Source organism: Otolemur garnettii, unplaced genomic scaffold (assembly GCF_000181295.1).
Source record: "Otolemur garnettii isolate 467f Iridium unplaced genomic scaffold, OtoGar3 scaffold00035, whole genome shotgun sequence".
In the NCBI taxonomy this organism is placed as follows: domain Eukaryota; kingdom Metazoa; phylum Chordata; class Mammalia; order Primates; family Galagidae; genus Otolemur; species Otolemur garnettii.
Window position 1 is genome coordinate 6967790 of NW_003852430.1, and position 15336 is coordinate 6983125.

The window sequence follows — 15336 nt, forward strand, 5'->3', positions numbered from 1 at the left end:
ACAATTTAAAATCAGATTCTGTCCAAATACTCCTAGGTGGTCTTATGTAGAATGTGAGTTCACATTTTCTTTCTTTCTTTTTTTTTAATTCATTATTTATTTATTTATTTATTTTTTGGTCAGGGCTGGGTTTGAACCTGCAACCTCCGGCATATAGAGCCAGCGCCCTACCCTTTTGAGCCACAGGCACTGCTCGCGAGTTCGCATTTTCTAAGATCTGATTGATATGGGAAAGAAACCAGGAATATACAGTAGGATTTTGCTCCTAGTATTAGCTTGGCTATTACTACATTTTATTTTGAATCTTATTTTTAGTTTCTTTACTTTCTTACAGAGTTGTTGCCTACCTATAATCTTTTAAAAATGACTCCCCCAAAACAGAAATAAAAACTAAAAACATTAAAATTATTGACTCTAGTACACTACTCTATACCACTAGATATCTTAGACCCCAGTAGAACTATTTCCTACATAATGCAGTTAATTTTATAATAATCTAGGAACAAATCTTGAAACGTCACATTTTCCTATTTAAGGATTAAGAAGTCTTAATAGGTTTATGAAAACAAAAGTAAATGAACTTGTCACTCTATACCCCTACGAATCCAAATGACTGATATTTTCTTAACTTAAAAATGTGATACAGGTTGGAATGTTTAATTAAGTCACGAGCTTTTCAAAGTCCGCAGACATGTCTAATACTTCCCATAGGGCACACATTGTAATTACTCTTGAGCACGTAACAGATTGGAAATAAATATTTTTGATTAGTTATTTTTTTCTGGACTTAGATAACTATCTAAATATCTCCTTTTGTCATGAGGTAAAGATCAAGGTTAAGACACACACTGAACAAGAAGTGTGAAGACACAGCATGGTCATACTTCTTTAATCTTAATGTTAGGCCTGACATGGTAAAACAATCTATATTGCCATGCCTTACAAAAGTGAAGCAAATGAATTTATTGAGCAATATTTTCTGCAAAGTTGTCTGACTACAGGACGACAGAAGAGGCCCTTGACCCAGGCTTCATTAGTACACCAGGAGTGCCTTGAATGCTTCAGTCATTTTTTTTTTCTATTGAATAAAATTCTATTGAATTCCTTAATGCTTGCAGATACAAACTTCAAAGAAATGCATTCAATCTGTGGACAGTCAGGTCTAGCTGAGGAGAATCTTCAGAAAACCTTGACTGAAGTTTGGTCAAGACCAGAGTCTTTGTCCACATACACGTGTTGGGGTTTGTATAGGTTGTGTGTGTGTGTGTGTGTGTGTGTGTCTGAATGTGTTATGTTTTAGTGCCTACTAGACATCTACATTGCCATACTGAGTAGACAAATATATAAATTTAGAATATATAGAACTCAGGGGAGATATTTAGGGCTGGACATAAATATTAAGTATATAAAATTTGATCACAAGTGCAATGAGATCAAGAAGGGAATAAAGAAATCTTAAGACTAATCCAGAACTCGGAGGGCTGGAAGAAGGAGACATGGGAGGAAACATTAAAGAATGGAGAGAAGCCAGGATTTGCAAATTACTTTTCAGGGAGCCTTACCACAGAGACAAACTAAGGAATCAAGTAGTAGTCGGAGTAGAATGAATATGATTATTAAAACAAAGATATGGCTGTAGTTGTCGTAATAGTTACAGACACAGATATGGACATGGTTCTAGTTAAACGCACAGATTCTTCTCTTATTTCTGATCTTTAATTGGTTCCCCCCCCATTATCCAATATTCTACCATTTTACCAAATTTGCTTCCACTGCCATTAATCTCTTTTCTCTTCTGTTTTAACCTATGACAATTATCAATGCTTGAAAGTATAAAATTCATTCACGTTTTGTCTGTTTCTCCCATTCAAATCTAAACTTCAAGAGAGGAACAACCTTGTTTTAATTCATTATTATAAAAAGAAGTGTGAAGACACAGCATGGTCTTCATATTTAATGAGTGCATGAATAGAAGCCTGCCCGTTTGTGGGGCAGTATGTGTGTGCACAGGAACACACAGACACACACTCACACACACACTTCCATTGCAGAGTCAGATGAGTTTCATTTAATGATTAAAAAAACCAAAATAATGTAAAAATCTTCCTTCCTGTTCAAGTAATGTTGCAGAGAGGCACAGCATCATGGTAATCAATAATTTACACAGAATTTATGTTTATTTAATCAAGTGTTTACTAAGGTAGATTTTTCCTATCTACGCCCGTGGCTTTATTTCAGCTGTGTGGCCAACAGTCTCAACAGCTAAGGTCTTATGATCTGGATGCTAAGAGAATACATTTTACAGGGCAATATGTGATTGTTATTATCACTATTAAATATTTCATTTTATAAAGAACAATGAAAACACTCAAAGCAGAGACAAACATGATGGAACACCCCCCTCAAAGTAATAAGAAACTGGATTTTAAGTAACAAGTAATATCAGTAAATTAAACCTAATGGTAACATAATAGAAGCAAATTTGTTTCCTATTAGGTTTTCAAATACTGTTGCTGGTAACCTAACATGCTCACAGGGAAAAAGGAATCTAATTTACAATGTTATGAACAGGAAAATATGTCCAAATGAATGAAAAATATATACACTCATCTATTTCCAAAGAAGTGGAAAGACTACATGGAGGTTCCCCATGTGCAAAGTGAACTAGGAAAATTCTCCAGCCTGGAGATAAACAGATAACTCAGGAAAATATAAGTTATAAAGGAGGGCTTAGCCTATGACGGGAGTTCAGGGAGACAACCTCTGACCTAAATCTTAAGGACTAAGAGTAAGAGAGGAAACGCCCACAGTATGAAGTTCACGTCGTGAGAGTAAGAGATATTTGGAGAATATCTAACAAGAACAATATAAAAGACCGCATGAAATTACACAGTATATCATATAATTATATGTTATATGTGTCAATTTGTCCTCTTATATAAAAGAGGTTTGTGGCAGGAAGCAAAAGCTCTTCTCCCAGCTAGATGCAGGTTCTATCACCTCCTCCATAAGTCTGATATTTTCACTCAATGTAGTCAGAGAAACTAGAGGCAGGAGGAGTCACAAGAATGTTTCATTTCTAAAATTATATACAGTATAAAGGAACCAAAACTTACCCCAAAGAAAAGCCCAGCAGCAATTACACTTTTTGCAATTTTTTATAATTGACGATTGAGCCATTCTATAAGAGGACCCAAATGGCATGCCCGGCTCACACTCCAAACATAGCCTTACTACGATAAAGACAAAATATTTTCTTCAGGACATATTCACCCAGTTCAGTGACATTTTTCTCTATAATTCCCTTGATTTAACATGTCTTATTTGATGGTTTGAACGCAGAACTTCTCAGCAATTTTCCAAGTATTCCCGTAGTCAGAAATAAATCTTTAAACATTTCATTTTCCGCAGTAATGTTATCAAATCATAAAAGTATGGGCTGGTTGGTCCAATGATACTACCAGCTACGTTTACCTTTCCCAGGAAATTTTCTGAGATCCTATATGAGTAAATCTCTACAAATAGCATTTCTCCCAAACACTGAATTCTCACATACAGAAAATTGCTATCACTTTATGAAATGGGAAATGATGTAGTTCAGAGGTGAAATGCATCATTGCCAACATCAAATTTGATATATTTCTTAGCTTATTGTTCTCCCGGAGGTCAGGTGAGCTGTTTACTATCATTGAAATATTTCAAGAAATAGGTAGGATTCCGTTAGATTGCAGATAAGTATTTGAAATTGCTTCAGGTAAGAGGATCAAAGTGAAATAGAGCAGAGAGATGAAGATATAATGGATGTGATTAGTTGATATGACTGAAGGAAGAAAGGGGAAACAGCCAGAGCATTATAGAAAATGAACACACACGTATACTAACATCCTACAGAGGACGCATTAAAAAGTGAAAAGATTTGATAGCAACCTACACAAAGGACTACATAAAGAAGGAAAATACAGAATGTATGTTCTGAATAAAAGGAAGGGGGGCAACAATTGATTTTTAAGTAGACAAAAGAGACAGGAAAAAGTGCCACAGGCTATTCCCAAGGGTGAACATCATAGGAAATGATGAAAGAGGAGGTCATATGTGCTGTAAATTGGACATATCGCATTACAGGTAACCTCTCGTAGGTGTTAAATATCAAATTCAAAGTTCAGTACCTTGGCTTTATCTCTCATTGATCCTTTCCCCAGGATAGACATTTTAGCACCTGTTTCTTCCTGTAGCCTCTTCAAGGAGTTTCCTCTTGGTCCAAGCAATTTCCCCACAAAATTGAACTAGGAAACAAAATCAATAGAATGTCTGTTTTAAAGTAGAGTAAAAAGATGATTTGCTTCAAGAATAATCAAGGGGTTATGGGTTTTTCAAACTTTCCCACTGACAAAAGAGTTATGTCATACATACACACATATACACCCGCTCCACAATACTAGGTCAGACCTCCAGTCCAAAACCCATTTAAAAAGGGGTACTTCTTTCTTTAGGATGGACAAGATCAATACTATGTTGGATTTATCATTTACTGAAAATATCACATAAATACTTATTAAGGAAAGAAGTTGGAGAAGATTACTAATTTATACAATTTCTAAGGTCCTTTTATCTCCAACTAAATTAGTGAAATAAGAAACAATTTTAACATAAGTCTGTAAGACTTTCGAACTTGCAAAAGTTAGTATTTTAAATTGATTTCTAAAGTAAAATTTAATATTCATGTTTGGTAAATATTGCCTATACCCTAACATTCTACTAAAAATTTCATGATTTGGAATTAAGGGATTCAATTATTCTTCAGTTTTTGGCCATGCCTGGGTTTGAACCCACCACGTCCGGAATATGGGGCCAGTGCCCTACTCCTTTGAGCCACAGGCACCTCCCTCAATTATTCTTCACTCTTACATTCTTTAAAGAGTTGTTATTAGGATCAGGAAAAAGAAATGTGAACATATGGTGTTAAAAACAGTACATATGGAATGTTTATACAAAACAATTTGTCCACATGGAAAATTTTGAGAGTCCACACAGTCTGTTTATTCATCCTGAAATGTTAATAAAAACTGGTAATTGAAGAGTTAGTTATCAGAATGTATCTGTCAGCAACTACAAAGAATACTAACAAACCAAATGACCAACATCATCATTTGTACCATAATTCAGTGATTAATTTAATAAGTATAAAAAGTTAAGACATCAAAACTACATTGGGACCATGAAGGACAGAGATGAATAAGCTTAAGTAACTGCTTCTAAATCACAGTTTTCCTATTATTATTAAAACAGATGCACCATACCTAATGGCAAAACTCTAAATGACCTAAATCCAAAATAAAATCAAAAGCTGTCTTCTCTCACCACGTTCACTCAATATTGTACAGCAGTATGGACTGTTGTATACATTGGTAAGTAGATAAATGGAACAGTATAATGTCCAAATAGTCTACACATTAGATATTCAATTATGTTTGCCAAAAGCACAGAGGCAAAACAATTTAAAACGTGAAGTCTTTTCAACAACTGGTGCTGAAACAAGTGGATACGTATAACCAGAAAACCAGAAAATATACCAAATGTAAAAGCAAACACAATAAAACCTTTTATGTCCTACCTCACATTTTTGAGATCAATCATAGATCTAAGTGTAAAAGCTAAAATTATAAATATTCTCAGGGGAAAACATACAAAAATACTTTTGCTAACTTATGTTAGGGAAGATTAACAACCTGCTAACCCCAAAACCCATAAAAAAATTCAATAGCTAAGTCACAGACTGAGAGACAATTCTCTCTCTCTTTACATATATGTAATATATTATATATATAATCTATATATATACCCATACATACACATGTGTATATTTATGAAAAAATAACTAGTACCTAGAATCTATATAGAACTCCATCCAATAACATACACACCCACATGTACATGCCCTGGAATGGTTAAAACTGGAAAAATACTAATGTCAGATGTTGATGAAGATATGAAATTACTTGAGCAATCACTATTGACAGCAACTTTAGAAAGAAGATTTTCAGTTATTTATAAAGCTAAACATAGAGCTCCACTATGACTTAGCAATATCACTGCTAAATATTTTCCAAGAGAAATAAAAACATCTGTTCACACAACAACTGGCATAAGCATGCTCATGACATTGTATTCACAATCACCATTAATTAATTAAAACCAGTGCTCATCATCAGAGAACGGAAAAACAAGTTTATAGCCAAGAGAAAAGAGTTAATTACTGATTGCACAGCAATACAGGTATATCTCACAAATATTTGAGTGAAAGTAGCCAAGCAAAAGCATATCAAGTTACATTCCATTATCACAAAATTCTAGTGGCAAAAATAATATATGGTGTTAGAATTCATAAGAGTGGCTGCCTGTTGAGAATAGAAGCATGAAGTTGGACTGGCTAGAAGCGACATGAAGAAGACATCCGGGCGACAGGATTGTTCTTTATTTTGTTGGAGATATAGGGATAGCTCTATCAAAACTCATCAATCTGCACCCTTAAAAATAGTGCATTTCATTGTATGTTTACAGTATTTAAAATAAGAATGGGGAGAAAACAAATGAGAAGGATGAAAACTCACATACATGGTTAAAAAATAACATAGTATCTATTCTTACATTTAAGTCTTTTACCCATTTTAAGTTGATTTTTGTGTATGATGTAAGATAAGAGTCCATTTGAATTATTTCGCATGTGGAACTAGTTTTCCTCATATCATTATTGAAAAGGTATCCTTTTTGCATTGAGGTATTGTGAAATATCAGTTACCTGTATAAGTTTGGGTTAAATTCTGAGAGAACAGAAATAAAGATGTATGGAACAGAATAGAAAACCAAGAGATGAAGCCAGTCTCCACATGCCATGTGATCTTTGATAAACCAAACAAAAGCATACACTGGGGAAAAGAATCTCTATTCAACAAATGGTGCTGGGAGAACTGGATAACCACATGTAAAAGACTGAAACTAGACCACACCTATCACCCCTTGCAAAATGTGACTCAAGATGGATAAGAGATTTAAATCTAGATGAATAATAAAAATCTTAGAAGAAAGTATGGAGAAAACTCTTGATGATATTGGACTGGGGAAAGACTTTATGACAAAGACTTCAGCAGCCAACACAACAACAACAAAAATTAACAAATGGATTTAATTAAGCTGAAAGTTTTCTGCACAGCTAAGGACACAAGTAAAATAAAAAGACAACCTTCAGAATGGGAAAAGATATTTGTAGGGTATCAATCTGACAAAGGGTTGATAATTTGAATTTATAATGAACTCAGGTTAATCAACAGAAAAAGAGTAAATAATCCCATATACCGCTAGGTAAGAGATATGAACAGAACCATCTCTGATGAAGACAGACAAATGGCTAACATAAGAAGAAATGTTAATCATCCCTGATCATCAGAGAAATTCAAATCAAAACCACACTGAGATATAACTAACCCCAGTGAGTATGGCCCACATCACAAAGTCTCAAAGCTGCAAACACTGGCATGGATGTGGAGAGAAGGGAAACTTCTATGCTGCTGATGGGACTGCAAAATAATACAACTTTTTTAGAAGAAAGTATGAAGAATCCTCAGCGAACTCAAATTAGACATCCTATTTGATCCTTCAATCCCATTACTAGGCATCTTCCCAGAAGAAAAAAAATCACTTTATTATAAGGACATTTGCACTGGACTGTTTATTACAGCTCAATTTACAATCACCAAAATGTGGAAACAACCTAAATGCCCACAAACTGAGAAATGGATTAACAAGCTGTGGTGTATCTATACCACAGAATGCTATTCAGCCATTTAAAAAGATGGAGACTTTACATCTTTTGTATTAACCTGGATGGAAGGAATGTTATTCAGCCATTTAAAAAGATGGAGACTTTACGTCTTTTGTATTAACCTGGATGGAAGTGGAACACATTATTCTTAGTAAAGCATCACAAGAATGGAGAAGCAAGGATCCAATGTACTCAATTCTAATATGAAGTCACTAGATGATCTAATACAAGGGGTGGCGTAGGAGAAGAAGGGATCAGGGAGAGCAGAGGAGGGAGGGGGATGGGGGCATCATGGTGCATGGCACACCTCTTGGGGTTGGGACACAACTATAAGACGGACTTTACCTAACAACCGCAATCAATGTAACCTAATTCTTTGTATCCTAAATGAATCCCAAACAATAAAAAAAAAAAAAGTCAAAAGATAGTGAATATTGGCAAGGGTGTACAACAAAGGGAATTTCTGTACACTCTGGGACTGTATAACAGATTGGTATTGACTTTATGGAAAACAGTATAGAAATTTCTAAAAAAATTAAAAATAGAACTACCATGTGACCCAACAATCCTCCTGGGAATATACCCAAGGGGGGAAACAAAAATCACCTTGTAAAGATACATTTTCATTTTCTTTGTTTCCCACATTCATTCTTTATTATTATTATTGTTGTTGTTATTATTATTGTTTGGGACTCATTGCCAGTACAAAGACTTAGGTTACACTGATAGAGTTTGTTAGGTAAAGTCTTTCTTGTAATTCTGTCCCACCCTCGAGAGGTGTGAGGGACTGGAGAGAGGGGAGGGGAGAGGGGGATGGGGGTCATGGTGTATGCACTTTCATTTTCATTGTAGCTTTACTCACAATACCCAAGATACGAAAAAGAAAAAAACCCTAAGTGTCCATTGAGGAGCCCAGGGGATATTGTGTTAAGTGAAGTAAGCCAGATACAGAAATAAAGTTATTGTAAGATTGCAACTATATGTGGAAACAAAAAAAAAAAAGATGGAAAATCCCCATATATGCAGATAGAGAATGAAACCGTAGTTAACCAGGGATGGAGGGAGGGGTGGAGGACAACCGAGGAAATGGAGGACAGAAGATGCAAGTTACAGATACGCAGGGTGAACAAATGTGGAGATACAGTGTAAAAATGAGAACCTTAGTTAAGAAATAAAATTGTATTTGGGATTCATGTGGAATGAGTAGATTTGAGCTGTTCTTGCTAAAATATTTTGTTTAGTGGTAAATATGTAAGATGATGGATATGTCAGTTTGTTTCACTAGAAAAAGCATTTGACTATCGATCTGTGTCCCATAATGTTATGTTGTATACCTTAAATAAACACAATAAAATCTGTTAAAAAATAAAATGAAATCGACAGGAAAAATTATCATAATAAAAGGTACTAAAAAGAAATACCAGTCCCAAGAGTTGCACAGCGGAATTTCCATAGACTTTTAGGAAATACATAATTTCAGTCTATGCAGACTATTCCAAAGGAAGAAGTAGAGAGATATTTCCCAACTAATTTCAGCAGGCTATTATACAATACCAAAACCAAATCAGAAAAGGAAATTTATGGACTCATGTCACTCATGCAAAATAAATCTGGGGGAAAAAAAAACATTCAACAAAATAGTAGCATAACCAAGGCCTGCTATGTAGTAAATGTCACTTAAATTTATAATCCCTAATCATAATTTGGCAATTAACAAACTAATGAAAAATGGCACCCTCTTTATTGGAATAGAAAAATGATTTGAAAAACTCAAATATAATCATTATTCATCTGAGAAATAAGGAAACATCCATAGAGGGTTTCTCTTCAAAACCCGTAAGAACAGCAGATTTCATCATAAAACCATATCAGAAACTAGGTCAAGATATACATCTCTGATGCTTCATTCAGCCCCAAAGATTCAAACTACTGCATAAGACAAGATAAATGCCATAAACATGAAAGTGTTAGAAAATTATTTCCAGTTTATATATTCATATTAATAAAAAGCTCATCAGACAAGGATGCCCACTATTGCCTCTGCTATTCAACACAGTGCTGGAAGTCCTAGAATAGAGAATCTAGAGACAAACCCACCCACACATCACCATCTGATCTTTGATCAACCAAACAAAACCATGCACTGTGGAAAAGAATGCCCATTTAATAAATGGTGCTGGGAGTACTGGTTAGCCATGTGTAGATTGAAATTGGACCTATACGTCTCACTACTTACAAAAATTAACTCTCTCTGGATAAAAGATTTAAATTTAAGACATAAAACAATAAAAATTCTAGAAGAAAGTGTGGAGAAAACTCTAGACAAAATTGGCCTGGGAAAAGATTTTCTGAAGAAGTCCCTTCGGACAATTGTAGCAACACCACTTAAAATAAATGGGACATAGTTAAACTAAAATACTTCTGCGCAGTCACGAGTACCACAGCTAAAGCAAACAGCCAGCCTTTAGAATGGAAGAATATACTTGCATACTACGAATCTGAGAAAGGCTTGACAACTGGAATCTACAGAGAATTCAAATTAATCAAGAAGAAAAGAGCAAACAACCCCATTATAAGTGAGCAAGAGACTTGAACAGAAACTTCTCTGAAGATAACAGATGAATGGCCAACAAACAAATGAAAAAAAATGCTTATTATCTTTAATCATCAGAGAAATGCAAATCAAACCCACTCTGAGATATCACCTAATCCCAGCGAGAATGGCCCACATGACAAAGTCTCAAAGCTGCAGATGCTGGTGTGGATGTAGAGAGAAGGGAACACTTTTACACTGCTGGTGGGAATGCAAACTAATACAACCTGATTGGAAGAAAGTATGGAGAATCCTCAAAGAACTCAAATTAGACCTCCTTTTGGATCCTATAAACTCATTGTTAGGTATCTACTCAGAAGAAAAAAAAAATCATTTTACCAGAAGGACAGTTGCACTAGAATGTTTATTGCAGCTTAATTCACAATTGCCAAGTGCCCATCCATTTGAATGGATTAACAAATGGTAATATATGTATACCATGAAGTACTATTCAGCCATAAGAGAAGATAGAGACTTTACATCTTTTGTGTTTATTTGGATGGAGTTGTAGCACATTCTTATCAGTAAAGTATCACAAGAATGGGAAAAAAATTGTAATTTTTATCCAATGTATTCAAAACTAATATGAAACCAATGTATAAACAACTATACACCCACACGAAAGAAAAACAAAACACAAGGCTAGTATAGCAAGGGGAAGGTAAGAGGAGGGAAAGGGAAGGGGGGAGGAGGGAGGGTGATGGGTGGGATCTCACCTACTGTGCACAATGTGAGGGTGTTCAGCACGCCCCCCTGGGTGGGGGGCCAACTACAACTTGAACTTTACCTTAGAAATGAAACCAATGTAACCTAAACATTTGTATTCTTATATCAATCTCAATTAAAATAAATAAATAAGCAACTTGAAGTATTTTCATAAAAAAATTATTGGAATTAGTTCTGAGAACTCACCAAAAGTACATTATACAAAAATCAATATAAAAATCAATTATGTTTTTGTACCACCAGCATACAAGTAGAACATTTTTTAAAAAAGAGATACCAATTACAACAGCAGTAAAAATAGATTCCCTAGGAATAAATTAGCTATGGACATTCAAAATATATAAAATACAGTATTAAAGCCATTACGTAGCTATAAATAAATCAAGAGGTAGGTATTTCATAAATAAGGAGTCCCAATGCCATGTAATTTTCTAGTCCTAATTTCATCTATGGATTTAATCTAATTCTGATTATAATCACATTGGCTCTCGATCAATTATGAATTGGATCTAAAATGTGTTTGGGAAAGTAAAGCCTGAGAACAGCTAAAAGTACAAGTTGAGGGTTATTTCTATAGAATACTAAGATTCACTATGAAGTTGTATTAATTATGATAGTGGGAAACGTGCAGTCCTGGTGAGAGAGATCTAGAGCAATGTAATCTTGAGTCCAAAAGTAGATTTCCTGTGTATAACAAAATGATACAAGATGCAGGTGGCATTACAGGTCATTGAGTGAGGTAGCCAGAATATTGGTCCCCTAAAGATGCCCATATCCAAATATACAGAATCTGTAAATGTGTTACCTTCTAAAGGAAACTTTCCAAATGTGATTAAAGTAGAGAGATTTTGAGATGCGGAGATTACTCTGGATTCTCCAGATCTACCTAATATCTTTTTTAGTTTAAGTTTTTAAATTTTTATTTATTTAGAGACAGGATCTCGCTCTGTTAGCCAGGCTGGAATGCCGTGGTAAGATCATAGCTCACAGTAACCTTAAACCCCTGGGCTCAAAGGATGATCTAACCTCAGCCTCCCAAGTAGCTAGGACTATAAGCATGTGTCACCATTCTCAACTTTTATTTTATTTTATTGTGTTTTGTTTTATTTGTTTCATTTTATTTACTTTATTTTATTTATTGGATTTGAGAGGGGGATCTTGCTAAGTTGCCCAGACTAGTATTGAACTCCTGGACTCACACAATCCTCCTGCCTGGAATTATAGGCATAGGCCACGGCACTCAGCTCCTATGTATCTATTAGTGAAGAGGAAGGCAGCAGAGTCAGAGAAGAAGGTGTGATACCAGAAGCACAGGTCGCAGTGACACAATATCTGAAGACAGGAGGCCATCAAGTGGAGTTTTTAGCCGGAAAAGTCATGGAATAGATTTTTTCTTAGAACTGATGAAACCTTGCCCATAGCTAGATTTTAACCTCATAGAAACCATTTCAGACTTCCGACTTCTATAACTGTAAAATAAGAAAGTAACAACTTTCTTACAGAGTTAAGCCACTGAGTTTAAGTTTGTGACAATTATTAACAGCAGCTGTAGAAAACTAAGGAAAGAATGAACTATTTAATATATAGTGTTATTGGCTATCCATAGTAAGAAAAATGAAATTACTTCCTACATTATAACAACAACAACAAATAAAAAAGCAAAAAAACAAAAATGAAAACAAAAAACTAAATTGCAGATGGTTTATAGCCTCAGGTGTGAAAGGCAAAAACAGTGTAATCATTTTTAAAATGACAAAAGTATGATACTGTAAAATAAAAGTTTAATTAAAATTAAGAATACTTATTCATCAAAACATACCACAATGAGGGTGAAAATATAAAGTTACAAATAGGAGACTATTTCTATTACATGTTAGTAAGAAAGCATTAGCTCACAAAAATAAATACAAAAACCAAGGAAAAGACAAATGGCTTAACAGAAAAAGGAAAAAGTCATAAATATATCATTGAAGAAAAAATAGTGATGGAAAAAAAGTATGAAAAGTTCAAGCTAATTAGAATTTAAACAAAAATAAACATTAAAGCCCAGATGTCATTTTCACACACTATCCTGATAAAAAATGAAGAGGTCGATAGCCAGTGCTGAGTGAGGGACATGGATGGCCTCAGGGGACATAAGCATTTGGCTTTGTTTTGTGAATCTATAAAGGCATTGATACTGTACCTCAGCAATCTCATCCCTAGACATACAATCTAGAGAAATTTTTGCACATGTACAAGAATACTCAAAATCACAATGCTTTTGCTAAGAGCAAAAATAATTGGGAAAAAATTACATTTTTGCTAAGAACAAAAATAATTGGAAGAAAACTACCAACTCCAGAAAGGTGTGCTGCCAACTCCACACAATTCTATACCATAATCAACATTTCTATGTCATGGAACTTTTTCCCAATGCTTTTCCATGTATGCTTGCGTGTGTGTGTGTGGTGGGTTTTGTCAATGTCGGGAAATGCACGAGATTTAGAACACAGGTTATAACTGGGGTCCATCATTCTAAGCAAGCTGTGGAGGTCAGACATGGCTGCTTAGCTCTCCTCTTCACAAGGCCCCACTCCATGAACACAGAAGCTCTACAGCCTTCACCAGAGCACAGTTCTTGGTCTTGGCAAGCCTTTCAGATCTCTCCCTAAACTACTCTGTAGTCATAACAGGCGTCACAGAATCTCCTGAACCTCTGGTTTCTGCTCTGTGCTCTGAGATTAAGGTTCAGACTTTCATTGCCCATGGGATGAATTTTCCTAAAGTTCCTTCTCCAATCTCTTGCAATAGTTATGATCGCCTTGACTATATGGAGAATGGCTTACAGGAGTAGGGAACCTAAGACCTTCTGATTTGAAGATTGTTATTTTTTAAGCACCAAAGCAGGCAAGAAGAGCTTCATCTTTCTCTGCTGTGTTCCTTTGAATAAAAGGATTTTTTTTCTGTAAAATTTGGCTGTACTTAACGATCTAGAAGGCCACAGCTTAGCATAACCATGACTTGTACAAACAAGTAAACTGTGACATAGTCACAGTAAAATATTATATAGCAACAAATATAAATTATTCATAACTATATAAAACTTCACTAATAAATGCTAGATATAAAATTTTGAGTAAAAAATTCAATATCTGACACCTAACATGTTTTAGAAAACACAGAAAGAAGCAAAACTAAACAATATTTTGCTTATAAAAACATGCATATGTCATAAATGTATTCCTTTTATAATAGGGGTAATAATAATAACACAAAAGACAGGATCTTGGTAACCTCTGGGAATGGGAAGTAGAGGACGGGACCAAAGGTAAACACATAATGTCAAAGCAACAGTCAATATTCTAGACTTTAGTTTAATGAATGGGTTCAAGACTGTTCATTTTATTTCGTTTTACATATTACGTAAAAGTTGTGTAACATTTTGAATGTATTAACTATTAATAAATTTAACAATTAATTAGAACAAGTTACATTTGACCGAGCTCCTATTTAGCACTCTGTTACAGAAGCTTTTTTCCTGTTATTGAAGAGGGTAAAACATCAAACTCAAAAGTACCAAAGCACTCAAGGTAACATCACGATTGGGAATGCTTGACTATGAAGAGAAGACACAGCATTTTGCACGATCCTGGCTAAGGACAGGTTATTGACAGGATAAAAATATGGTCCCTACTTTCAGAATGTTCTGTTCTCCACCTTGATTCTTGGGACACATTACTCAGCGCTATTATTTTGACACAGTAGTTGTGTTTCTAAACTGTAATCAATTTGAAACCAAAGGGTCTTGAAGCTGTGATGGAAACATTCCCTGTAATTCATTCCCAAACTTTACCTACTGAAAAGGAGTGTGATTGTAAAATCAAACATTTAGTTTCCCCACTAAAGGAAATTTATTTTTTATGAGTAACATTAATTATATCATATTAGTTTATATAAGCAGTCCTTTTAATGTGTTTTTAAGATTTATAAATGTACAATCTGCCAATTGCTTTTGCTAAAACTATTTACCTATCATAGTTTAATTTTATATATGTGATTCTATCCCTTGTACAATGTCTAGAGTTTTTAGCCAACAATTTGGAACGGGTCAGAGGACTCTTTTATGAAGGATTACATGCTATTTCTGTTTGAGACATAAACCATTAGAAATAAACATGAAGATGATTACATATTTTAGAAGCTATGCTTTGTTCTTAAA

The 15336-nt window shown here is 34.6% G+C and overlaps 1 protein-coding gene across 2 annotated transcripts in view; it reads right to left on the bottom strand.

Annotated features, from left to right (window-relative positions):
* The window catches only part of KHDRBS2 (KH RNA binding domain containing, signal transduction associated 2), a 540650-nt gene that overhangs the window by 328571 nt on the left and 196743 nt on the right, over positions 1-15336 (bottom strand). For both annotated transcript variants that reach the window (XM_003789670.1, XM_023513145.1), the window contains exon 3: positions 4167-4283. In XM_003789670.1, coding sequence (XP_003789718.1) covers positions 4167-4283 — 117 coding nt within the window. The remainder of the gene's footprint in view (positions 1-4166; positions 4284-15336) is intronic.